The 27,830-nt window shown below is 43.4% G+C and overlaps 1 protein-coding gene across 3 annotated transcripts in view; it reads left to right on the top strand.

The window, feature by feature from the left end:
* Positions 1-27,830, top strand: part of FER1L6 (fer-1 like family member 6) — a 126,025-nt gene that overhangs the window by 55,630 nt on the left and 42,565 nt on the right. For all 3 annotated transcript variants that reach the window (XM_070392045.1, XM_070392044.1, XM_070392046.1), the window contains 6 exons: positions 8,743-8,833; positions 11,982-12,101; positions 14,498-14,650; positions 20,748-20,925; positions 22,958-23,082; positions 25,263-25,397. In XM_070392045.1, the coding sequence (XP_070248146.1) occupies positions 8,743-8,833; positions 11,982-12,101; positions 14,498-14,650; positions 20,748-20,925; positions 22,958-23,082; positions 25,263-25,397 (802 nt within the window). The remainder of the gene's footprint in view (positions 1-8,742; positions 8,834-11,981; positions 12,102-14,497; positions 14,651-20,747; positions 20,926-22,957; positions 23,083-25,262; positions 25,398-27,830) is intronic.

Here is a 27,830-nt window from a genome sequence, read left to right as displayed (position 1 = left end):
TAGATCTTTGGGGGTCATGTTAGATCTATCTACCACACAAGGGCGCGCTTGGACTAACTCTTGAAATTAAGTCAGGACTGGAGCAAAGATGAGAATCTGTCTTAATGGAATTAATAGAAAAGGGTGGCTATTCAGTTGCTGGAAGGAAAAAACGAGTAGATAGGGGATAGCGACATTTTGGTATTCTGTTTGATAAGTTCTGGCTTTCGTAATCTCTCAACTATACAAGCATTTTTACTTTAAAAAAAAAGAAAAGAAAAAAATATGTAGTATTTTTCTTTCTATTTTAATTTCTGTCATGTTTTTCATAGTAGAAGCAATATATATCAGTGCTACTCTTGCTGTGAGCTAAGTGCCACCTGCAATTCCTTTTAAGCATTATTTTTTAAATAAACAACTATTTTTAAAAATGTTTTTATTGATTTTAGAGAGAGAGGAAGGGAGGGATGAGAGAGCGAGAGAGAGAGAGAGAAACGTTGATGTGAGAGAGAAACATGATTGACTGCCGCCTGTATGCCCCCTTACTGGGAATGGAGCCCACAACCCACGTATGGGCCCTGACCAGGAATCAATCAGCAACCTTTTGGCGCATTGGACGATGCTCAGCCAACTGAGCAACACTGGCCAGGGCTTCTTTTAAGCATCTTTAAAAAGCTTCGCGATCTCATATTTTCAGAAACTGTGGCAAATTAATAGTTCAATAACTTTTCTGTATTGGGGGTTACTTGGGATAATAATCATTTCCCCTTTCAATTTCATAATCAACAGAAAAAACATTCATGAGGGTTGGACAGAGATAAAAATGTTAGTTTTATATTTGATAAACCTGGATTTGAGAAAGCAACTTGGACCTGAGGTCATGGTGGGCTTCTTGGTCCCCTAAACCCATTCATGGTTGAGCAGCTGGTCTTTGAGGCTTCCCTGAGGAGGGACAGACCATTTGCCATGTGGGGTGAGAAGGCCACAGCCAGCAGCAGGCTGGGTCTGACAAACGAAGGATGAACAGAAATATGTGCTGTGGTCATTCACCCCCATTTTGATGAGGAAATAGTAATTTTCCCCCTGTGAAAAAGGGAGAGAGATGAGAAGTCAGAAGTGCCCCCCCATATCTCCCTGGGCTGGTCCATCCTGGGAGGGTAGGGGAATGAAATTTCTAGTGCCTCTAGGAAAGATAGATGTGTAAAAACAAGACTCCCTCTGCAAAATATAATGATTTTAATTCTTTTTAAAAATTAAGAGAAAAATGTAACTTGACTATACACCCAAAGAGAATTTCAGATGAGGCCTCCAATTGCAGCAGGCAGAGCATGGGGAGATGTGGCGTCTTAGGCTTCCCCTTTCGTTTCTCTTTCTTTCCCTCCCTCCCTCCCTCCGTCCCTCCTTCCTTCCTTCCTTCCTTCCTTCCTTCCTTCCTTCCTTCCTCCTTCCTTCCTTCCTTCCTTCCTTTTCTTTCTTTCTTTCTTTCTTTCTTTCTTTCTTTCTTTCTTTCTTCTTTCTTTCTTTCTTTCATCATAGAAGCACTACATGCTCATCTTACAGAAAAAGAAAATGCAGGGATGCATAAAGTAAAACTTTTCCCCAATTCTTTGTCTAACCCCACTCTCCAGAAAGGAGTTGGATTTGTCCTCCTGGATTTTCTCCCGTGCATTTGCAAACACACACATCCATAAAAACACTGTTCTTCACAGATGATAGCACACACTTTGTTCAGCAGGCTGCCTTCTCGCTCAACAATGCCTCACTGGCATCTTTCTGTAGCAGGACATAGCAGTCATCCTCAGTATTCAATCCGTGATGCGTGTCAGAGGCAGTCCCTGATATTGAAGTTGTCACCATTGAGTTGCTCCTATAAACAATGCCACAGCAAGGATTACTGCATAAATGTATTCTCACAAACATTTTCAGTTATTGTTGAAGGATAGAAGTCTAGTGTAATTTTTGGATCAAATTATATAGATATTTAAATGTTTATTGGTGCTGTTAAATCGCCTCTTGAACATTATAACAATTTACCTGCTCCTAAAATCGTGGAAGGGAGTGACTACATCCCCACAGCTTCACCAACCTTGTCTGCTTTCACATTTTTTTTCTTTATTGATTAAGGTATTACATATGTGTCCTTATCCCCCCATTGCCCTCCCCCCCCCCACTCATGCCCTCCACCCCCCCTGGTTACTATCACAGTTTTGTTTGTTTGTTTATATATATTTTATTGATTTTTTACAGAGAGAAAGGGAGAGAGATAGAGAGTTAGAAATATCGATGAGAGAGAAACATCGATCAGCTGCCTCCTGCACACCCCCCACTGGGGATGTGCCCGCAACCCAGGCACATGCCCTTGACCGGAATCGAACCCGGACCCATCAGTCCGCAGGCCGACGCTCCATCCACTGAGCCAAACCGGTTCTGGCACTATCACAGTTTTTTTTTTTTTTTTTTTTTTTTTTTTTTTTTTTATTTTTATTTTTTTTCGCTTAAAGTATTACAAAGGGTATTACATAAGTGTCCTTCCCCCCCCCCCCCCCGCCCTTGACAAACCCCTACCTTCCCTTACCCCCCAGTGTCTTATGTCCATTAGTTATGCTTATATGCATGCATACAAGTCCTTCGGTTGATCTCTTACTCCCCTCCCTCCTGCCCCCCAACTCTCTCTGGCCTTCCCACTGCAGTTTGACAATCAGTTTGAGGCAGCTCTGCCTCTGTATCTATTATTGTTCAAAAGTTTGTAATGGTCTTTATTATCCATGAATGAGTGAGATCATGTGGTATTTTTCCTTCATTGACTGGCTTGTTTCACTTAGCATTATGCTCTCCAGTTCCATCCATGATGTTGCAAATGGTAGGAGTTCCTTCTTTTTAACAGCAGCATAGTATTCCATCGTGTAGATGTACCACAGTTTTCTAATCCATTCATCTACTGATGGGCACTTAGACTGTTTCCAGATCCTAGCTATGGTGAATTGTGCTGCTATGAACATCTGGTTACATATATCCTTTCTGATAGGTGTTTCTGGTTTCTTGGGATATATTCCTAGTAGTGGGATCACAGGGTCAAATGGGAGTTCCATTTCCAATTTTTTGAGGAACCTCCATACTGCCTTCCATAGTGGCTGCACCAGTCTGCATTCCCACCAGCAGTGCACAAGTGTTCCTTTTTCTCCACATCCTCTCCAGCACTTGTCGTTTGTTGATTTGTTGATGATGGCCATTCTGACAGGTGTGAGATGGTACCTCATTGTTGTTTTGATTTGCATCTCTCGGATGATTAGTGACTTTGAGCATGTTTTCATATGCCTCTTGGCTTTCTGAATGTCCTCTTTTGAAAGGTGTCTATTTAGATCCTTTGCCCATTTTTTGATTGGATTGTTTATCTTCTTTTTGTTAAGTTGTATGAGTTCCCTATAAATTTTGGAGATTAAGCCCTTATCAGATATGACGTTGGCAAATATGTTTTCCCAAGAGGTGGGTTTTCTTGTTGTTTTGTTGATGGTTTCTTTTGCTGTGCAGAAGCTTTTTATTTTGATGTAGTCCCATTTGTTCAGTTTCTCTTTAGTTTCAACTGCCCTAGGAGCTGTATCAGTGAAGAAATTGTTTTGGCATAAGTCTGAGATTTTGTTGCCTTTGTATTCTTCTAGAATTTTTATGGTTTCCTGTCATACATTTAAGTCCTTTATCCATTTTGAGTTTATTCTTGTATATGGTGTAAGTTGGTGGTCTAGTTTCATTTTCTTGCATATATCTATCCAATTTTCCCAACACCATTTATTGAAGAGACTATCTTGGCTCCATTGTATGTTCATGCCTCCTTTGTCAAAAATTAATTGAGCATATTGGTTCGGGCTAATTTCTGGACTCTCTATTCTATTCCACTGGTCTATATGTCTGTTCTTGTGCCAGTACCAGGCAGTTTTGAGAACAGTGGCTTTGTAATACAGTTTGATATCTGGCATTGAGATCCCACCTACTTTGTTCTTTCTCAGGATCGCTGCAGCTATTCGGGGTCTTTTTTTATTCCAGATGAATTTTTGGAGAGTTCGTTCTAGATCTTTGAAGAAGGCCATTGGTATTTTAATGGGAAGTGCGTTGAATGTATAGATTGCTTTGGGTAGTATGGACATTTTAATGATGTTGATTCTACCAATCCAAGAACATGGTATGTTCTTCCATCTGTTTATGTCTTCCTCTATCTCTTTTTTCAACGTCCTGTAGTTTTCTGAGTAGAGGTCTTTAACCTCTTTAGTTAAGTTTATTCCTAGGTATCTTAATTTTTTTGGTGCGATGGTAAATGGGATTGTTTTTCTAATCTCTCTTTCTGAAAGTTCACTATTGGTGTATAGAAATGCCTCAGATTTCTTGGGGTTAATTTTGTATCCTGCTACATTGCCAAATTCATGTATTAAGTCTAGTAGCTTTTTGATGGAGTCTCTAGGGTTTTGTATGTATAATATCATGTCATCTGCAAATAAGGACAGTTTTACTTCCTCTTTTCCAATTTGGATGCCTTTTATTTCTTCTTCTTGCCTAATTGCAATGGCTAATACTTCCAGTACTATGTTGAACAGGAGTGGTGAGAGTGGGCATCCTTGTCTTGTTCCTGTTCTTAGGGGAAATGGTGTTAGTTTTTGTCCATTGAGTATGATGTTGGCTGTGGGCTTGTCATATATGGCTTTTATTATGTTGAGGTATGATCCTTCTATTCCCACCTTTCTGAGAGTTTTTATCAAAAATGGGTGTTGGATTTTGTCAAATGCTTTTTCTGCATCAATTGATATGACCATGTGGTTTTTTTCTTTCAATTTGTTTATGTGATGTATCACATTTATTGATTTACGGATGTTGTACCATCCTTGCATCTCTGGGATAAATCCTACTTGGTCATGGTGTATGATCCTTCTGATGTACTGCTGGATCCGATTTGCTAAGATTTTGTTGAGGATTTTGGCATCTATGTTCATGAGGGATATTGGCCTGTAATTCTCTTTCATTGTGATGTCTTTACCTGGTTTTGGTATTAGGGTGATGCTGGCTTCATAGAATGAGCTTGGAAGTGTTCCTTCCTCTTGAATTTTTTGTAGTAGTCTGAGGAGGGTAGGTTTTAGTTCTTCCTTGAATGTTTGGTAGAACTCCCCTGTGAAGCCGTCTGGCCCTGGGCTTTTGTTTGCTGGAAGCTTTCTGATGACTGCTTCAATTTCTTCCATAGTTATTGGCCTATTGAGGTTTTTAGATTCTTCCTGATTGAGTTTTGGAATGTTGTATTTTTCTAGGAATTTGTCCATTTCCTCCAGGTTGTCTAGTTTGTTGGAGTAGAGTTGCCCGTAGTATTGTTTAACAATCATTTGTATTTCTGTGGGGTCTGTTGTTATTTCGCCTCTATCATTTCTGATTTGGTTTATTTGGGACCTTTCTCTTTGCTTCTTGGTGAGCCTGGCGAGGGGTTTGTCAATCTTGTTTATCCTTTCAAAGAACCAGCTCTTGGTTTCATTGATTTTCTGTATTGTTTTTTTGGTCTCTATGTCATTGATTTCTGCTCTAATCTTTATTATCTCCTTCCTTCTGCTCACTCTGGGCTTTTCTTGTTGCTCTCTTTCTAATTCTTTGAGTTGTAGAGTTAGATGATTAACTACCATTTTTTCTTGTTTTTTGAGATAGGCCTGTAGAGCTATAAACTTCCCTCTCAGGACTGCTTTCATTGTGTCCCAGAGGTTTTGGATTGTTGTGTTTTCATTGTCATTAGTGTCCAGGATGTTTTTAATTTCTTCTTTGATGTCATCGGTAACCCAATCAATATTTAATAACATGCTATTCAGCTTCCAAGTGTTTGAGTATTTTGGGTTGTTTTTATTGTAGTTTATTTCTAACATTATGCCATCGTGGTCTGAGAAGATGCTTTTTATGATCTCAATCTTCTTGAATTTGTGGAGACTTTGCTTGTGACCCAATATGTGGTCTATTTTTGAATATGTCCCATGAGCACCTGAGAGGAATGTATATTCCACAGCTGTGGGGTGTAGAGTTCTGAAGATGTCAATTAAGTCCATCTGATCTAGTGAGTCATTTAGGATTGCTGTTTCTTTGCTGATTGTTTGTCTAGCGGATTTATCCAGTGATGTCAGTGGTGTATTAAAGTCCCCTACTATGATTGTGTTATTGTCGATATCTCCCCTGATATCTTCCAGAAGTTTTCTTATGTATGTGGGTGCTCCTGCATTGGGTGCATATATGTTTACCAGGGTTATATCTTCTTGTTGTATTGATCCCTTTAGTATTATGAAGTGGCCTTCCTTATCTCTGGTTATGGCCTTCACTTTGAGATGTATTTTGTCAGATATAAGTATTGCTACCCCAGCTTTCTTTTCCTTTCCATTTGCGTGAAAGATATTTTTCCATCCCTTCACTTTCAGTCTGTGTGAGTCCTTTCCAATGAGGTGGGTCTCTTGTAGACAGCAGATGTATGGGTCATGTTTTTTTATCCATTCAGCCACTCGATGTCTTTTATTTGGAGCATTTAGTCCATTTACATTTAAAGTTATTATTGAAAGGTACTTGTTTGTAGCCATTTCTTTTTTTGTGTGTGTGTGTGGCTGATTTCTTTCTGAGCTTGATATTTCTTCTTTTACACCAGTCCCTTTAGCATTTCTTGCATGGCTGGCTTGGTGGTGATAAACTCCCTTAGCCCTTTTTTGTCTGTGAAGCTTCTTATTTCCCCTTCAATTTTGAATGATAGCCTTGCTGGATAGAGTATTCTTGGATTCAGTCCTTTGCTTTGCATCACTTTGTAGATTTCCGTCCATTCTTTTCTGGCCTGATGTGTTTCTGTTGAGAAATCATTTGATAATCGAATGGGAGATCCCTTGTATGTTACTTTCCGCCTCTCTCTTGCAGCCTGTAAGATTCTCTCTTTATCCTGAACATTTGCCATGGTAATTATGATGTGTCTTGGTGTGGGTCTTTTCGGGTTCACCTTGTTTGGGACTCTCTGGGCTTGTGTGACTTTTTTCTTCCCCACCTCAGGGAAGTTTTCTGATATTATTTCTTCGAATAGGTTTTCTAATCCATGTTCATCTTTCTGTTGTTCTGGCACCCCTATTATTCGTATGTTGCTTCGTTTCATGTTGTCCCAAAGTTCCCTTAGGCTCTCCTCCTGTCTTTTAATTTTTTTCTCCATTTGCAGTACAGTTTGAGTGTGTTTTGCTTCCTTGTCTTCTAATTCACTGATTCGGTCCTCCGCTTCTCCCAGTCTACTGTTGATACTTTCAATGGTGTTTTTTATTGCAGCTAAGTCGCTCTTCATTTCTTCTTGGGACTTACTTAAGTTGTTGATTTTTTCATCTGTTTCTTCTAGCTTCTTGCATACGTAGTTGAGTTTTTCATCTGTTTCTTCTTGCTTCTTGAACATCCGGTGCATGTACTCTAGGAACCTTATTCTGAATTCTTTTTCCGTCATGTTGCATATCTCTGTCTCACTTAGCTGCTTTTCTGGCGAGTCCTCCTTTTCTTTCCTTTGGGGGTTTCTTTGTCTACCCATGTTTGATCTCACTGACATTACTTGTTGTTGAATCGTTCAGTGGCCGGACCCTGGGTGGCAGTGGCTGCTCCCTGGGTGGCAGTGGCTCCTCGGTCTGTGGTTGCTCCTTGGGCGGTTGTGGTAGCAGCGGCTCCTCTGTTGATAGCAGAGCCTCTGATGGGTGCTGTTCACAGTTGTGGTGGCTCTTCTGGCTGGTGGAGGGTGGCTTCAGACTCAGCAACTGTTCCCCAGGCAGAGCGTGTGGTGATCAGGAAGCCGCTGTTGCTTGAATCTTTCCGTGGAGGGGTGCAGGTCTCCCCTTGGCTCTTGCAGTCGCGCTGTTTGCGAATCGTTGCCTCCGGGTCAGTAGCCGATCTCTAGATGCCGGTGAACGCTGCCTGAGATGGCGCGGTCTCGCCGCTGCGCTGGCGCCCAGGGGGAGGTTTCAGCCTCAATCTCTAACCATCCGCATTTTTTAGGAGTTTTCTGTCTTTCCTGGCTGCAGACTGTCTCTCAGCTGAACCTCCCCAGCTTGATCGGGCCGATTGTTACCCGTTTCAGCTGCTCGCCCCTATCTGGTCCGGGACAAAGCACCAACACGTCTGTCTAAGCCTCCGCCATTTTCTCTCCCTCACTATCACAGTTTTTAATAGATGAAAATGGTATTGCATTTAAGTTATCACTAATTAGGACAATATCTCATTTTCCCAAGTCATGTATACTTCCAAGCCATGTATATATCTTCTTTCATTGCTTCATAACCTTTACTATTTTCTGATTGAACACATTTTTAACTTTATTCCTCAAAATGTTCCTCTCAGTCCTTTGTACAATTTTTAAAATGTGAAGGCACATCCCAGTATTGAGTCTAAGACATTTGCTTTGCAGACAATTTTTAGGACCCTTTTGGTGTGTGTTAAATTTGCATGATGGAAAACTGCTTTATTTTGTGTTTGTTGTTATGAACTAGGACAGCAGTCACAATAGATATGTATTGGAAAAATTGCAAAAACCAGCATCTGTTCCCCATGTGAAGTCTGAGTATCATTTTTCCCAGATAAGAAAAAATTCTCATTTTGTCGCTTAGGAAAGCTAGTGCATCGTTGCTTAATCCTAAATGAAAAATCTTGGTTTTGTGGCTTCATTAACTTTATCATTGTATTACAGGAAGTATATTTGCAAATCTCCAGAATTATATAAATGGATTGTCACTAAGTATTCTTCTTCTTCTCTTTCAGTGCCTTTATCTCTGAGGCAGAAAAGAAGCCCAAGATGTTGAACCAAACCACTTTAGATAAGAAACGACTTACGCTCTGTTGGCAGGAGCTGGTATGTGAAAATCTATTTATACTTTGAAGAGAATTGAAACGTGTTTTAAAAATAAACCTCATGGATGAGGCATAGGTCATAGACTACATGAGGATAAGGTTCTCAAGGTTATACATTTGCATGATATAAAGGCACAGGTGAACAGGGAATATATGGGTGAGTTGGAAAGGGACTAGCATTTATTGAATGTTTACAAGAATGAGCTAGGAGACCACCAGTTAGTCCTATATCCTATTCTGATGGATTTCCTCTTGTTCACTTTCTTGATATTTGTATTTTATAAAAGACTGTAGATTCTTTCACTTGACCTTCTGTTTCACAAGCTGAGAGAGCAAAAACAAGAACAACAACAACAGAACAAATAACTAGTCTTCCTCTTCTTGGTTTCCTCCCATTAAGCACTGTGTTAAAAGTTGTCAGCACTTCCTAAGTGGTGCATGTGTACACAATGAAATATGAGGTGGCCATAGAAAAGAAGGAAATCTTGTCCTCTGCAGCAATGTGGATGCACCCATAGGGTATTATGCTGGTGAAATAAGTTAGACAGAGAAAGACAAATGCCAGATATCACTTATGTATGGAATCTAAAAAACAAAATAAATGAACAAGCAGAACAGAAACAGACTCATAGACACAGAGAACATTTTGATGGTTGCCAGAGGGGTTAGTGGGGTGGCTGAAAAAGGTGAAGGGGTTTAGAAGTACAAATTTGTAGTTGCAGAATAGTCACAGCGATGTCAAGTACAGCGGAGGGACTATAGTTAATAATATTGTAATAACTATGTATGGTGGGTACTAGATTTATTGGGGTGATCACTTCGTAAGTTATATAAATGTCTATGGGGTTGTACACTTGAAATTAGTATAAGATTGTATGTCAACTGTAATTTAAAAAATAAAAAATACATATTTTTAGAAGATGTAAGCGCTTCTTGAGAACAGGCTGTAGCTGGTATGCCTCTGTGTCCTGGAGGCCCTGCATTCTTATAGATGCTCAGACCCTGCAGAATGAGGGAGACTGAGAAATGCCAGGCCAAGTCAGACCCTGGCTTCTCTCACCTCTAAACTTCGGTTCCAGCAGTGGCACCAAGGGACATTTTATATGAGGCCATGATAATTCTGCAAAGAACAATGACTCAGTATTTGCCTGGCCAGATATATTTCAAAGATGTGAGTGGGGCCCAGAAAGATTTAACGATTTTTTAAAGGTCACAGCTAATCCATCATTGTCTTAGAGAGACTAAAACTCAAGTCTCAAAACTCCTGGTTCATCCTTTCCAGCAAAATAAGTGAAGGTTTGTGTACTAATTTTCTGTACTCCCAGTGAGGCCAGGTCCTCACCGTACACAGGGTCTTCTTCCTGGCCCAATTCTTCTTCAGCTCCTTGGACCACCCTTCCCTGTCTCCTCAATGTCACCCACTGCCCACTGCCCACACAGTGTATTCTCAGTGTCTGCCCATCCTTGGCCTGAACAAGTCCATGATTTCAATGTCTCTGCAGTAGCCCAGCCCTACCTCCTCATCTCCAGACCTGTATTTCCAACCTCCTAGTGGACATGCCACTTGCTTGTCTCACAGCACTGCAGACTCAATACACATATCCTACTCAGCCCATCATCTTCCCACCTAAACTTGCTCCCCATCCTGCCAGCTATACTCATTTCTCCAGCCAGAAAACTGAGAATCAAATTTGAATCCTTACCTCTCATCCTAAACAGCCAGTTCGATTCCAGGCCTTGTTGATTCTGCCCCTCAAAGACTCTGGAACTTACTCCACTTCTTCATCCCCAAATTCACTATCTAAACTGAGGGCCTTCATGTCTCTGATCTAGACTATTGCAGTAGTCTTTCTTTAATCCATCTCCCTACCACAACCAGAATGGGCTTTCTAAAGCACAAAGCCAACTAGATCACTGTTGCTTAAAATAGTCACTGGAGATCTTAATCATTCATAGGATAAAGTCCAGTTTTCTTTTATATGATGTACAGGGATGTCTACTGTCTGGCTCCAACCTAGCACCCCAGACTTCTCGCCCATTACTCCCTTCCCATATGTCTATGCTCCAGCAATTTTGAACCCTCAGTGGTTAGGTGACGTCATATGTAGTTGTTCCCTCTGTCTTAACCATCCCTTTTTTCTTATCAAGTTATTGACTGGTTCGTTCGAACCACTATGGGAGGAAGTGGGGAGTAGGCAGGGCTAACTCACTCAGGGCCTTTGAAATCACTGGTAAGTATTTGGGGTTTTTCCCTAAGCACATAAATGTGGGCTGAGCGAATGAATCCAAGTAAACACTTTTGGGTGTTTCAATCACTCATGCTGAGTTCCTTGGTGGCATTTCTCAAATGATGCCACCTAGGTTTGGAAGCATCCACCAGGCCTCTAGGGAGAGGTGGTGAGGACAGTAATCAAGGACTTGGACTCAGCTGGAGGTCAACTCCAGCTCTGCCTCTCAGAGCTGCATTACTCTATTTCCCCAGCTGTCAAATGGGAATAATAGTCCCTACCCCAACCCTAACTGGTTTGGCTCACTGGATAGAGCGTCAGCCTGCGGACTGAAAAGTCCTAGGTTTGATTCCAGTCAAGGGCATGTACCTTGGTTGCAGGCACATCCCCAGTAGGGGGTGTGTAGGAGGCAGCTGATTGATGTTTCTCTCTCATCGATGTTTCTAACTCTCTATCTCCCTTCCTCTCTGTAAAAAATCAATAAAATATATTTTTTTAAAAATAGTCCCTACCCTAGTCCCTAAGGTGGCTATGGTTGCTATGAGGATTAACACAGCAGTTAGAACATTGCCCAGGACAGATTAAGAGCTCAATACATTTTAGCTGCTATTATTATAGTTGTTGTTAGTATCAGAAAACCTAGATTCTGGTCTTGTCTGCCAGAGCTATGGGACCTTGACAAACTCTGACTTTTCTGGGCCTCAGGTTCTTATCTGTCAAAGGGAAGTGAGATGCTGTTCACTGCCTCCATACTCCTATGATATTTTTACTAAATGGGCAGCACACTTAGTGGCAGGCCCTGAAATAGCCCCATGAGTGGCTCCGTGTGGAGCTAATGAACACCTTCAGGATTTTCCTGCAACAGGGCAGTGCTTATCCAGATTTCTAGAAAGATCTGCACTGATTCTTGTCTTGTTTTAGGATGCGATGGCCAAGAAGGCCAAAGGGATCATTCAGCAGCAGAAGAAAAAGTTATCACTTGATGAAATGATCCACGAAGCCCAAAATTTTGTGGAAAAAATCCGCTTCCTTGTGGACGAGGTAATCAACTCTAATGGCGAGCCTCATTAGGAAGATTCGACTGGGTGTTCTCCCAGTGAGGTCTCAATGTTGGATAACAACGAAAGAGCAATATTGTTCCTGAACTCTACTGAGCTGAGCAGGCACTATTAGTTTAGAGGTGAAAAAGGAGATTTTAAAATTAAGCCAAACATCTATAGCTTTATTGATTTTTAAAAAAATGAAGCTTGAATATTCAGAAGTAAAAAGCATGTTCCTTAATGGACTCAAAAAAAGTCAAAATTAGCACATGATCTTTGATAAGTTTTCAACAGAGGATCGAAACTCATGTTCAGTAAAGGTCAAGTCAGCTCATTGGTAAGTTAGTCATAACCATTATCTTCTGATGATGTCTAGAATGATCTAAAAAGGCCCTTATTATACATTTATCTGATCACTTTTATTATTTGAGTTATTTATAAGAATGTATTCATATATTGATTATATAATTAAAAATATGCCCCCAAAGAAACAAACAAAATCTATATATATAAAAGGCTAATATGCTAACTGTCTGTCCGGGTAATGATGTCACTTAGCAGTAACTGGCTTCCTCTCCCTAGCGACAGCTAACCTCCTTGCAGTTTCTTCAGCCCAGGCTTTATAGCCAGGTGGAAAAATTTCACACTTTAACCAAATGTCTGTGAAGCGTTTTCCCGTGCCTCTTATCATTTGATCCTCACAGAAGTCCTGGAGTAGATAGATAGGAGACTCGGTGGAATCCTATTTTCTTTTCATTAGCCGGAAAATGGAGATCTAGAAAGCTTAGAAACTCGAGCTGACTGAAAAGAAGTACTGGCGGGCCTTGAAAATGACTTCAGGTTTTCTCACTGTGCAGAATATACTCAAACACTGCTGCAGTTAAATATTTTACCCTTTGTTCTCCCTGCATGATCTACAATAATAATCTGCTTCATGTTGATATTTACTGCTGTGTTGCTGACAATTACCTGAAAGAGAAGCTGGAGTGTTTCACTGGGCTGGAAAAAGCTTAGCTACATCAGAAAGCAGGTCTAATTAAGCAAGTTTAATATATATATATATATATATATATATATATATATATATATATACACACACACACACACATATAAATAAAAGGTTAAGTTGACTCATGCATGTGCTATACATATAAAGTTCTCGCTGGCGCCAATCGCACACATGTGTTTCGATCTGTCATTGTTGATCGTGAATTTGGTTGACACTGCTATTATAGAGAAAGGGCGAATAGTGATATTTAAAATATTTCTTCTAATTATTTTCCTTTCAATGTGCACGAATTCATGCACCAGGCCACTAGTAAATAAATAAAATATAAAGGCCCTCATGTTTGCTTCTGTCAGACACAAGGTTTTGTGTGGGAAGGTTGCAGGAAGAAGCACAGATTTATTGCTTCTTTGTTTCTCAATGTTATATTTCTTGTTGCAAATCAATTATTCTCTGAAGGCATAATAAACAGTGAGACAGTCCTTTTAGTAGATACAGGGATTTTAATAAACATCCAGAAATTTCAAACCAGGCACCAGGGCCTCAGCTCTCTGATTGACCAACCCTGTGGCCAGGAAAGTGTCCACAGGGATGTTTGTTTCCATATCGAGGGAGAAGAGATACCTGATGAGGGTGCCAGGTGCACCAGAGCACTGGGGATTTCAAAATACAGAGCATCTGCTTCCGGCCCAGGAATGTCGTTTATGACAATATACTTCCCTTTTGTTTCCGTAGCTGCGTGGGTTCAGAAATGTACATTTCAGACACTCATAACACAATGGGCCTCTTGGCGAGGAATTCTGCAGTTCCTCCGTTGAATAGCTCAATTCTAACGTCTAATTTTCTGTGCAGTTCAGTCAAGTTTCTCCTGAATAACCACTTCACATGGAGCTAAAATGCTTGCAATCATAGTTTAGGCCCAAAGTCCCTGTGGAACTGTTTTCCCTTCCGAGAGTAAATGGAAAGACATTCATGGCGTTTTGTTTTTTTATTTGAAGATTCTGGAAATATTACCTGGTTCTTAGGAGACCCAGTGCTTGAAGCTTAATCACTATTACAAGACTGAAAAATGGGAAGGTGTGAAAATGTTTGTTCAGCAGATGGAGAAAAGCAGGCCACTAAAGATCCCAAATCTTCGGTGCAGTTTGTATTTCCTTCCAGCACAGTGAGCAATTTGGCAGATGAGTTTACCTTATTGGTAATTCGTGACCTAAAGCTTCCTCTTTTCCAAGAAGCTACACTTACACTTGCTTGATTGCAGAGACGTTTTAAGTACCTGGGTGGGTTAAGTCACAGAGTTTGCTCTGCAGAAGGAGGACAGGATAGGAGAACTCTGGGCGTGCAGTTGTTAAACACCAACCTATCAAATCCATTCCCCTCCATCCCTACAGCCACAGCACACCATCCCTGATGTCTTCCTCTGGATGCTCAGCAACAACAAGAGAGTGGCCTATGCCCGCATCGCCTCCAAAGACCTGCTCTACTCCCCTGTCAGGGAGCAGATGGGTAAATACTGTGGGACCATCAAGACTCATTTCCTCAAAGTAAGTCTGCATTACTTTTGACTCAAAGATGAGAAATCTCTGTTTTTCCTGGGTCACTCAGCATTCTTACTGTGTGTCCATATCTCTGATGCTTCCCCAAGCATCAGAGGTCTGAGGACAACTGGAATCCCTTGCCCCTCTTGATTTAAATTGTGATTCCACAGACTGTCTTGAGGCTGAATATTTTCCAATTACTATGTCACCAGACACATATAAGTTTTCTCTTTTAATCTATTGAGTGCACCTCAAGGTTATTTTAATTTTTATTGCTTTGATTACTAGGAAGAATGAATATTTTTCTATTAGTTACCTCTCCACCTCTTCTCTTATATAACTTGTCCATGGCATTTATTTTTCATGGAAGTTCTTCTGTATTTTAAAAATTGATTTCAAAGAAAATGACGAGAAAAGAGGTTTATATTCCACAGAACTGCTATTTCAGGATTGCCAGTGGCTTTAAATTATAAAAATCTGCTAGTCTTTTCAACTTGGGTCCCTGCACCCTTCATAAAGACAGGGTCCCCCAATGCCTCAGGATTGGACACCCATAGGAATAATCTCTGGATGGATTCTACTGTCTCTAACTTAAGATTTGAGCCTTTCTTGGAGACCCTGGGTATTTTACCTCTATTACAAAGTTATTTCTGTCGCAGAAGTAGACTTGGGCAAATATGGAGAAAGAGTGGTCGAAAGGCTTAACACTCAGCAATGACTGATGACCCTTTCCTAACTCTTACTAGACTATCCTGACAATTCCAGTTCGGATTTCTACTTCCCCAGAAGGAGGGTGAGGTGGTTCAAAACCATGCCCTGCGAACGATGGATGGAGAGAGAGCCATGCTTAAGTGAGACGATGTGACAACATGACAGAGACTTTGAGTGTTTGGAGGGTTACCCACCACAGGAATGATGGATTGAGTGTGTGTGTGTGTGTGTGTGTGTGTGTGTGTCTGTGTGTCTGTGTGTCTGGAATGAGGACTCATGATAGAACCAGAGGATAGAACTGGGATCCATGATAACCATTATAGGGAAATATTTCTCTAAATGGAGGTTCATAGTGTTATTCCTCATCCCTTTAGGTATCAGCAAAGGCTGGGCAAGTGCTTGATATAAATACGCAATCAGCAGCCAGGATAGATAGCCTCTATGCCATCCAGTTGCTAAAGTCTCCTGTAGATGTGATGGCTGACTGCAGGCAGAAGAGGCAGTGTGGGGTAATGGCGTAATGCCCGGGCTTTGAAATCAGGTGACTCTGGGTTGGAATTTGTATTCCTTTGCTAGGGATGTTGTGACAAAATACCACAGAGTGGCTTAAACAACTTGAATGCGTTATTTCACAGTTCTGAAGGCTGAGAATCTGAGGTTAAGATGTCAGCAGGGCCCTGCTCCCTCTGAGGGCGACAGGGAAGGACCTGTTCCCAGCCTCTCCTCTCGCTTCTGGTAGATCCTGGCCTTGTGACAGCATAACTCCAGTCTCCACAACCTTCTCCCTGTGTGTGTCTCTCCTCGCATGGTGTTCTTTTTATAAGAAGCCTTCTCCAGTTCAACCTTATCTTAACTATACCTGTAATGACCCTATTTCCAAACAAGGCCGTATCCTAAGGCAGTGTGGTTAGGATAGGACTTCAACACGTGAATATTGAGGGAATACAACTTGATCCATAACAGAATTCCAGGGCTAATATTTCTTAGCTGTGTGACCTTGTGTAAGTTACTTACCATTTCTGTGTCTCCTGTTCTTCATTCAGGTGGAGGTGGAGTTGAGGATTGAGTAGATAAATACAAATACAGAACATAGACTGTGCATCACCCAGAGTAATCACCCAATAAACACTGGCATTCAAACAGATGGGCCTCCACCATCCAGAGGATGTTTCTGGAATTATGCACTGCCTTTACAGGGGCAAGTTTAAAAATCATTTTACACACATGACAGAAAATAACATAAAATGATAACTGTAAAAGGAAATTTTCATGCAAGTTGTTCACCACAAATATCAGGATTTTTCTTCAGCTTTCTCCATCCACAAGAAACATTTATCTTAAAAATAGCAAATCATTTCCAAAGGCCCTGTGCTAAAAATACCAGAAAATCAGTGGGCTGTTGCTCCCTCCTAAATATTTTGGTGTATCCTGGCATTATTTAAAATGAGAACAAAGAACGACTGTCAAATAAAGCCTGCGGGTAGACATAGCTCAGGATTGAGAACCTTGGTTTATTCTTTATCTGTATTTTCCTTCTTCCATTGGGATTGCTCAGGGTGATAGCTTTGTAAATTTTGTTGAATTCAATCCTACGGACATGATGACACATCTTGATAAGATGACTCAGCAGAACTATTTTTAGTCCTCTTGTGATTGTCGCCCCTGCTTTTAACCCCCTCCCTTCACCTCCCTTTCTGCTCTTCTCTTCACTGAACTGGTAAATCTGAAAAAACGCTAGCTTTGTGCCAGGGAAACAAAGGCTCCACACGCCTGCCACTCACTCCCAACTCTCACCTGAGCATTAGGAAGTGCAATAAGACAAAGGATAGAATGTAAAACTAAAACCTCCAGGCCAGAGTTTGCTCAAAGTCTATTTTACAGAACCGCTATCCTTCAAGGGGCTCCATAAACATTCTTGTTCAAACGCATTTGGGAGGTTGCAGTTGAATCCCCCTCTTGGACTTTCCCAGTTCCCACAAAGGCTCTAAGAAGTCCTGCAGTCAGGAAACATCTTCAGCTTTTATAATCCAAGCTTGCCAATTGTATTCATCTAGAATAGCTATTTATAAATTTTAGGAAGCTACTGTTCTTAGGGGCCCAGTTTGGGGAATATTAATCTAAGGAAGCGCAAGTGCCTCATCTGAACACACATGGCTGAGGAATGGTAAACCCGTCATGGCAACCAGGCTTTTGTGGTCCCTGGTTCCATGGTCTTTCTTTTTCTCTAATTTAAACATATTCATAATGCTACTAACAATGCTGGAACAATGCTCCGCCCAATCCACCATCCACAAAAAGCTGAGTTCTCCCCCTCCAGTCTCATACCCACAGTGCCCCTAGTGACCGAAGGGCAGAAAAGGACATTCATTCATTACCAAAAGGAAACTCTTGGTATGCACTTAGAGCCCAGCCAGAAGGTGACGCTCTGTCTCTCTGTGCCAGTTCACCAGGCATTAACTCTAGAGACCTCTTCTCATTCTCACCCCCATCTCTACCCTGTCTCTGCTCCGCACCCCGGGGCCAGTCTCTTCTTCTCAGACCTCTAGCTTTCCATCCTGCTTTCCCTGGGAGCAGCAGAAAGTGGTGTCTGGGTCCTGCCAGAGTGAAACCTCCAAGGCAAACAAACCTTTCTCTTACTAACACTGATTGAACCAACTTCAACACAGCTCGTGTGAATTAGCATCTTTCTCTCCCTTTGCTGACTTGCCAGGATTTCTCTTTCTTTTAAGCCAGCAGGCATTCACCAGGACCCCCAGGGAGGTGGGTGGGGCATGTGGGAGGCGAAGACTTTAGCCTTCTGTCTCATGAAATGTTTATACATTGGTGATCACAGTTTTTCAATGTGCTTTTGCATTCTTTATTGTTCTCTGTTTATTCCCCCATGCTATTCTCAAAAAGAAAGACGTTGCTATGGTTGGTCAGGCTACAGGGGCTCATGAGAGACAGGAGAGGAGGAGGAGGAGGGGAAGACACTCCCAGGCTAGAAATGCCTGTGAAGCTAAAGATGGGACGAGGCTGCTGCAAGCACCTAGCGTGGTGCTTGGTAATGCTGCGTGCACTCCAACTTGGGTACTTAAGTGAGACTCTGCACTGTCTTGCAAGCAATTTCAATTTGTGTATTTTACTTTGTTTTTTAAAATTATTTTTATTTTTAATTAAATTTATTGGGGTGACATTGGTTAATAAGATTATATCTGTTTTGAGTGTATAATTCTATGACACATGATCTGTATATTGCATTGTGTGCCCACCAACCGAAGTCAGATCTTCTGTCAATTTGTGGATGTTAAAAAGGATGCATAAACCTGCAAACTTAGGAATGCATCATTGGTTCTTGTGTAACATTTTCACAAGATGTTAGCTGAGCTTTTGGTTCTGACCATGAACACACACATGCACATTTCATAGCAGTAGAAGTGAATGCACTTTTTTTGGTTTGTTTGTTTGTTTTACTTTAAGAAGCAAAGTATACCAGACCAGCGTGGAGCAATGCAACATAGTAAGTCAGGATTCTTGGTGCTTAAATACTTAAAACTGAAGTTAGTAGACCAGCATGATCAGCACCAACAGGGAGAAATAAATGCAGAATCTCACACTCTAACCCGGTCCTACGGAATCAGAATTTACATTTGAAACAGATGCCCAGGTAACTCTTATCCACTGGTATACACATCAGTGTGTGAGGACCACTGGCTCAGAGTATGGGGTCTGAACCAGGTAGAGCAGGCTTGAGTCTTAGCTCTACCCCTGCCTCACTCTGTGACACAGGACAATTGTCTTCACCGCTCTGAACCTCCATTTCTTTATCGTTAAAACACACAATAAAGTATATACTTTCTAGTCATAATGAAGATGAATGATTACCTATGACTTGCTAAAAGTATGCCGGTAATGGGACATTCTTTGTGGATGAGGGAACATTAGACCAGGGCCTGGACAATGTAAGTGCTCAATGCATGTGAAATATTATTACATCATCATCATTAGAAAAATAAATAATTCAACAAATATTTACTGGGTGCCAAGCCCTCTTTTAGGCACATCACTGTGATATCTACAAATGGCAGAGGGATTGCTTTTATTACAACAAAATAACCTTAGGCTCTCAATAAATATTTGTTTTATTGAACAGGTGCTTAATGCATCTTAGCTATTATTGATATTATAGAAGTGATGAATTGAGAATTATTTGTCTTATTATAAATTTTAGAATTATAAGTTGTGGAGTGGTTGTCTTTACCAACAACAAAATGACCTTTTACCCTATTTGTAACCTGAATAAAGAACATATTCCACTCCCTAAAGAATCACATCCAAACTTCTCAACATAACCAGCAGGATTCTCCAACGTTAGCCTGAGTCACCACTGTCAGTTCCTGCTCCTGCTATCTTTGTTCATGCAATTCCCTCTTCCTGGGGTGCTTCTCTACTGGTCCAGCTCCAAAGTACTGAGTCTTAAAGAAGGAATGGAAGTACCTACTGCCACTTCTCTGCTCCCGTAGCCTCTCATAGTAGGATTTTGTGATTCTCTATGGAAAAGAAGTGGTACAGAAGGAAGAGGGCAATACTGATAGGAAATCGTAAGAAAACTAAGGAAAGCCACTTAGAAGGGACAACAAAATATGGGCAGGTTGCCATTCTCAGAGCGAAGGCCTTGCCAGCGATCCTGAATGCAGCCAAGTCTGGGGCCTGGGTCTCCTTAGATGGGGGCAAGGAGTCTCCTAATCCTGGTGATGGGTGAGGGGATTAGAAACCACACTGCATGAGGAAGGGAGGAAGGAATGAGAAGTATTTAGCCGGGAAGAAAGAGCATGGTAGAGCACGTAGGTTCCTTCAAGCACATGGAGGCTTGACCTATGGAAGAAGCATTTGAGTTCTTCTGAATGAAGCCAAGAGGTAGAGGCTGTTGCTGGAGCTCCAGGCACTTGGAAGGTCTGGGAAGGGAGATTTCAACTCAGTGTGGGAAGAGGCAGGTGGTGGGGGTCAGAGACTGGAGTCTAGACCTGAAGTCATCTCTCTTGGGTTTGAGTCCTGGCTCTGTCCCTTAAAAGCTGAGTGTTCTTTGAAAACTCACCTAACCTCTCTGAGCCTGAGTTTTTTCATCTATAAAATGGGGGCAATAACCATACCTACCTGTGAGGGTTAAATGTGCAAGGCTCAGAAGTGTGTAACACAGTGCCTGTTTGAGCTTCAGGCCCCACTAAGACTGAATCCACCTCTGGGGCTATGGGTCATTGGTCTCATTTTGCTACAAGATGAGCTCCTGAGAACTGCTCTCTGAACACCCCCTGGATGTGTCCCTACGTACGCAGGAAGGACCTCATTTCTCAAAGAGCAGGGCCCATAATCAGCTCTTTCTAATGAGGTGGGCTTCCTTGTCACCTCTCCGCAGCTTCCTGGCAAACGGCCAGCTGGCTGGTCGGTGCAGGCCAAAGTCGACGTGTACCTGTGGCTGGGCTCGGCCAAACACTCCAGTGCCATTTTGGACAACTTGCCAGGCGGCTATGAAGCAGAAATATCCTCCAAAGTGGCTGTCCCCACTCACCCTCCAGCCAACCTGATCTACCAAGGTATGCTGCCCACTGGGCAGAGGGTCGTGAGGTGTCGCTAGTGGGCTTCTGAGGAAACAGTGAGGAGGGAGACATGCCTGTTGCTTGTGCATTATTTTAAGATCAACTTAGTCTTCTTTTAATAGAGTTTCTAAGTTTTCTTCCTTACCTTCCAATGTCTGATCTAAAAGAATAAAGTGAAGTCATTAGACACATCTCAAATGAAAATTTGTATTTTTGTGTTAATGGAGAGAAAGCAATTTGTTTTTTTGTAGGCAGACTATGTAGGTTGAGTTTGGATTTGAAGTGAACTATGTATTTTCAGTACATATCAGTGAGTTCTCTGTTGCTATGACCTGTGGAATTAAAGCAGATTTTCCCTTTTGCACGGCATTGGGGTTTTGATCTGTCAACAGCAGGCATGTACATTTCTCAGGAAGGACCCAGTGGAAGCCGGTATCGGTGAGGTCAGCATGTTTCTGCAGCTTGCTTCTTGACTTGGCTGCTTCTAGAAATTCAGAGTGCTTTATATAAGCCTTTCTCCTTTGCAGATATTTTTCATGACTGCTATCCTGTTTACATTTTCATAATACTTAAATTTTGTTATAAATATTAATGCCTTACAGTTGCATTTTGCTTGTTTCCAAATTGCTTCAATTTGCAGGATCTCTAGTGCAGTTTTACCTCCACTTCGCCAGAAGCTGAGTTTTGAATTGAGCCAGGTTTCCTTTGTCATGCAAGGCTCCTCTGATGTTGGTTGACCTTGACTACTAAAAGCTCAATAGTCAGAGAAGACAAGCTTCTGGAGAAAACACCTACCACCTGCCAAGCATTGTGCCCTACACTTTACACAGAAGATTTAATTTATTTCTCACATCAACCCTGGGTGGCTTCTTCATTTTGCAGATCACAAAGGATGTATCAGAGATGCTTAGAAATGCCGAAGATCACACAGCTAGTAACTGATGGAGCAAACAACCTCCAGAACTTGCTTTGTTCCCACTGCTTTCCATCCTGTCCTTAGTGTTTTATCTTTGGGTGAAAAATACCCAAATCAGGTTATCTTCTTATTCTTATGGACACTACCTCTAGCGACCCAAGGTACCCGGTCTGTCCAGCTACAAACAATTCAGAGGAGAGAAGAGACTTTCCCCAGAGCTTTCTGACCCTCTGCAGCATGTTTCTTGGAGTGACGTTCTAGTAGACTTTCCCTGCTGGGAACTTCTCAGCTCCTACTTGGTCTTCCCCCATCGAACCCGGGTCTGCCTCCACCTGCAGCCCTCTCTCTGCCTCCCATCCCGCCAAACAGGTGTGCTCGCGCCTGCCTTTAACCTCCCATGTCCTCTGTCTGTATCTCTCTCAGGACACTTGGTCCTGTCTCCTGTCACTGTGATTGTGGTGTTTTGTGATCTGTTACCCTCTCTCCCTGGAGCTCTCCAAGGGCAGGGCTGTCTTAACTACTTCAGAACCCGTAGAGACCAGAACTGTACCTGGCACACATAGGTGCTCAAAATGACCTTGGCTGGCTGAATGGATGAGTAGATGAATGGATGAGTTAAGACTTTATTGAGTTTATTGAAGTAAAAACCATTTGTGGAGAAACCTGTTTCTCTCTCTCTCTCTCTCTCTCTCTCACACACACACACACACACACACACCAGTGGAAACAGAAGAATTACTATGAATTAAAATGTGGTATTTTAGAAAGAGAAGGTGATTTTGAACATGACAGAAATGAAACCCAGGCTCTGGGCATTTTTTTAGCTCTGTAAACTTGGAACAGTATCTTAGCCTTTTGGTGAGCCATTTCCCTCATCTGTGGGATGGAGATAATTATATTTACTTCACAGGGTTGTTATGAAAGCACCAAGGAGAATGCCTGGCTCCTGAGTGCCGTCAACACCATCTTTTTCCTGCATCCATTTCAGGCTCGGGCTGGTGGTGCCGTGGTTCCATTGTCCTTCTCTGGATGCAGCCGCAGCCACACGTGGCACACAGACACCCACGCGCCTAGAAGCCCACTAACACCGCCCTTTCCACTGTCTGTCCACAGACCGGCATATCTTCCAGCTGAGGGCGCACATGTACCAAGCCCGGGGCCTCATCGCGGCCGACAGCAACGGACTTTCAGACCCTTTTGCCAAAGTCACGTTCCTTTCCCACTGCCAGACCACAAAGGTAACCAGGGCAGCCGCCTGCTTTCTTCCTGGGCCCACGGCTGATCCGCAGCAGACCCCGGGAAAGAAAAGGCAGGGGCACATGGCAAAGTCCCGTGTCTGTGGGCATGTGGATGTTTCAGACTCAAAAGCACGTGTGCAAGGAAGGACGGACATGGGGTCTGTTGTTCCAGTGTGACCACCGTCCTGCAGCCAAGAGAGCAAGTGCCGGAGGCACAGGGAGGGCAGCAGGAAAAGCAGAACCTGGCACCTAGGGCTCCTGCTGACGTGTCAGGCGCAAGGCCAAGTTCGGTGGGGAATGAACGAACGGGAAATCAGCCCACACAACCCACACGAGGCTTATGGTCCCATGTCACTGAGGGATCTTGGTGGGGGAGGTTTTCCAGCTTTGTGGACAGGAAGCCTGGCCTGGCCTGTCACTTTGCACTTTCCAGCCGGGGGGCTGTGTGTACTTTCAATATCCCTGCAATTCAGTGTGTCTTTCTTCTCCAAAATACAACTCCTGACGGATGCTGTGAGGACTGAGGGAGGTGGATCCATACTCCTTTCCTCTGTGCTCTCTCCCTTTTCTGTACACTGAGTGCAGAAATGTGAAAAGCGTTCTTAATCGGCGCAAGTCCACTAGGCTTGCTCATCGGATCGCATGTGCAAGGATTTACTCTGTTCTCTGAGGATGTGCTGTTCTGAGAGAGGGAAGCTCCGTAAAGGATTCGCCCGTCTCTGGGAGTGAAGACAGAGGACACAAAGAGACCCGAGGTTTCATTCCAGCTCATCTATTTTCTAGCTGCATTGACTCACTAAACCTTGGTCTGCCATCTTAAAATAGGGCTATTGTGAAGAAGCAGTTAAGAGAATAGGTGATTGATGAATGGTGGCCATTACATTGGTTGATGTTACGAAGGCTGACATTTCTTCCCAAAGTGAGGCGGTCATCTGGGTGACAAGTGAGATTGCATTTTGATTTATGACACGCAGACCGAGATCATCATGTGAACCAGCGGTGTGTCCTCTTCACCAGCGCCCGTGGGGTGTCTGCTCTGTGCCAGGCCCCATGCTGGGCTCAGGGGAGCCAGGGAGGGTGGGGCCAGCCCCTACCCTGCATAGTGTGTGATCTGGGCGTGGAGACAGGCAGTCCTCCGGACAGACGAGTCAGCTACCCGGTGATAAACCCTGAATTGCTGGGCCTCCAAGAGGCGCTGAAGAGAGGGCTTGGCTCTGTCTGGGAGGAAAGTCGAGAGAGACCTCAGAAGGAAGTGACTCCATTCTAAAGAATGAGCGTGAAAACAAGAAGAGTGCAGAATGCTCTCTGCTTCCTGTCTTGAGAGAGAAGATTTGATGACAAAATTGTATTTGCTCACAAGTGAAGAATCTCAGATAGCCCCCATCCTCAGTTGCCCTTCCATAAAGTGGGGACAACATCAGCGTCTGCTTAGTCAGGTTGGAGGAGTTTGGCAGCCTGGGCTTTGGTACCAGAGATCCAGGTCGAAGCTCGGTTCTGCCACTTGTTGGCTTTTGACAAGTGAGCCTCAGTTTCCTGGTCTGTAATATGAGCAGATAACTGGGTGCACCTCCCAGAGGCCGTGCCTGTGAAGGGCGGCCGCTGGCACCGAGGCAGTGCTCCGTGAAGGGCAGCTGGTCTTATCGTCACAGACTCCTGTGAGGATGCAGTTGAAATGATGTATCGCTGAGGGTATTAAACATCGTAGGGGCTCTACCTGAAACTTGTTTCAGCGTCTGCAGGGCAGGGATCCTTTCATCCACAAGCATCTAGCCCAGTGATGGCGAACCTATGACACGCGTGTCAGAGGTGACATGCAAACTCATTTTTTTGGTTGATTTTTCTTTGTTAAATGGCATTTAAATATATAAAATAAATATCAAAAATATAAGTCTTTGTTTTGCTATGGTTGCAAATGTCAAAAAATTTCTATATGTGACACGGCACCAGAGTTAAGTTAGGGTTTTTCAAAATGCGGACACGCCGAGCTCAAAAGGTTCGCCACCACTGATCTAGCCCTTAGAAGTACATCGGTTTACATTGTCCCTTGAGTGTGGAGTGAGTGAGCAGTGATGACGAGGATGTGTTCTCTTCGCCATGCATAGGAATCCTTTGAATGCACCTCGGGACCCTCACATCCTAGCTGAGTGATCTTTCACTTTTCTCTCCGCCCCACCTTCCAGGTCATTTCCCAGACCCTCTCCCCGACCTGGAACCAGATGCTGCTGTTCAATGACCTGGTGCTGCATGGAGACCACCAGGAGCTGGCGGAGTCCCCGCCCTTGGTGGTGGTGGAGCTGTATGACAGCGACGCGGTGGTGAGCGGCCAGGGCAGTGCTGACTGCGCTTTGTTTTACTTACGTTATTTAACCAGCCTGTTGCTGCTCAGGATCCAGACGTGCCTGGCAGCAGTCCCCACCCGGGAAAGCAGTGAATTACAGAACCAGGAAAATTGGTGACCGTTTGCTTCACTAAAGAGTTTTTCACTTAGAGTTCCCTTTGCATTGCAATTAAAATAGGATCTGGGTCACAGAGCTTCGGTTGGCACAACCCCCCCCCCCCCCCCCCCGTGTGCCCAGCCCCAGCTGGTTCCATGTCCCATGTCTGCGTAATGACAGTGTCCAGGCCTTTTGAAAACAGGAGGTGTTCACTGAGCTCGCCTGGCTGGAAGGGAATGGATGGGTATTGTCACCAGTGCAGCCTCTGTAGCTGGGTCTTTATTTTTTTCTCGGTTGTTGCTTCCAAAACCTGCAACAATGCATTCATCTCTCTCCCATTTCTGTTATGATGGAGACCAGACCTCTTCCTCTCCAAAGATGTCTGTGTTCTGCAACATTGGAGAGATTCACAGGCTTACTGGAGATTTTTAAAAAACAACAAATCAAATCTTCTTTTTAAATTAAGAAGTCTAAAATGAAAGGCAGTGTTTATTTATTTTATTTGCTGTCTCTACCTCCTCGGGAAGTTGCAGAAGCACAAATACATTAAATATAACAGCTGTTCCGAAAAGCCTTCCTAAAGCTTCTTCACCTCAGAGCATGCTGGCAGCTCTGACCTTGATCCAAGGTCAGGAGCAAATTAGGATGGGAAAATTGTAGCAGGTGAGCAGGCACCTTGGAGAGCACCGATTGCCCTCTTGCTTCCTAGAGAAGGAAGAGACCCAGAAAGGTCAAATGCCTTGTTCAAGGTGACAGCTAGCTGAGGCAGAGTCAGAACTTGAACCTAGCCATCTGTGCCCACTCTTTCTGCACATGTGGGCATGGCTAGTATGACTGTATGCCTTTAGAGACACATACTCTACTTCTCCATTCCTCCTCTCCCTCCTCCTCCTTTATCTCTCCCCCCTTCTCTCTCTCTCTCTCCCTCCCTCCCTCCCTCCCTCTCTCTCTCCCTCTCCTTCTCCTTCTCCCTCTCCCTCTCCCTCTCTCTCCAACGCCCCCCACCCAGTTGTAAGTTGGAGCTAGATGTATACACTTATGGAATGTGAGTTCTACTCTTGTGAGTATTGTATAAATTTTCTGTAGAGACAGCCACAAAATACTCATCTTTTCCATTTCGTTCCTAACAACATGGTTCCAATCCTAAGTATTTTTATTTGAAGACCAGTAACAACAATCAGGCATCCTTGAAAGCTCCCCCTAAACCAGCCTGCTCCACGGGTTCCCCTTGGCTGCCTTTGCTGTTCAGACTCCTAGATCTCTATTCGGTGCTCTCAGGCCCCACCCCAAGCCAAACCCTTTATGGAAAAATAAGCTTCCACTCTCCCATCCGAAGGAAAGGAGATGCAGGAGAGAAACCTCCTGGGAGTCTGCACTTTCCTCCTGAAGCGATGCCCGTGGACATGCAGGATTCTGTTGGCACTGCAGCTGCCTGGGGCCCGGTCTTGCAGGGACAGCCCCGATTATGAGATGCTGACTCTGCCACACGAGCAATTTCAGTCTAGAGCTTTCTCTCCGTACAGAGCCTTGTGCTCTCATTGGGGTCTGCTGGCTGTCTAGGAAATGAGTTCATCTTTTGCAAATTTGTTGCTTGGGCTTATGTCTACTCTTTCGTTTCTAGGACCAATTTTAATTATCCCAAGCTAGATCATGGGCAAAATAAGTATATGGCACATCACCTCAGCTGCCCTACCTGTACCCAGATTAGAAACAGGTCTGACCCTTCCAGTGGATACCAGCAGGCGACTCTATTTCTGAGTGTGGCTGAACTAAAACCCATTTCCACCTCACCCAGGCTTCCTTCTACAGCCAGCAATGCACGTGCTGATTCATGAGTCTCAAGGCAACGAAGCCCTGCAACTGCTCAAACCCAGCCCCAGCCCCAGCCCCAGACAGGCATGTGGGCTCTGTCCTTGGACGTCAGAAGTCATTAACCCAACAGCTTTCACTCAGTAAATATGTACCGGGTGCCTGCCCTATGCCAGGGGACACAGCAGTGAATAAAACAGGCAACCCTGCCTGCATGGAGCCTACATTCCAGGAGGTCCTGAGATAAACAGCAAGCAAAGCAGCCCCAGGCTCTGGCCCCATGCTGCTCCCAGGGGAGCATGGGTCCATGCTCTTGGGAGCAGGTGTGGGAAGAAGCAGGAGATGGTGCCATCTAATAGTTCTTAAACTTATGGACCACTCCATACATACAGATAAAAACCAGAGGCCCGGTGCATGCTGGCCAGGGCAGGGACCGTGGTGGGAGGTTGACCGCTGGCCCTTGAGGAGGGAGCTGACCCCCAGACCCCCTGGGAAAGGGGCCCC

Source organism: Myotis yumanensis, unplaced genomic scaffold (genome assembly GCF_028538775.1).
Source record: "Myotis yumanensis isolate MYYU_CA2020_CCGP unplaced genomic scaffold, mMyoYum1.0.hap1 SCAF_15, whole genome shotgun sequence".
Taxonomy (NCBI): domain Eukaryota; kingdom Metazoa; phylum Chordata; class Mammalia; order Chiroptera; family Vespertilionidae; genus Myotis; species Myotis yumanensis.
This window is presented reverse-complemented; position numbering and strand designations above follow the sequence as displayed.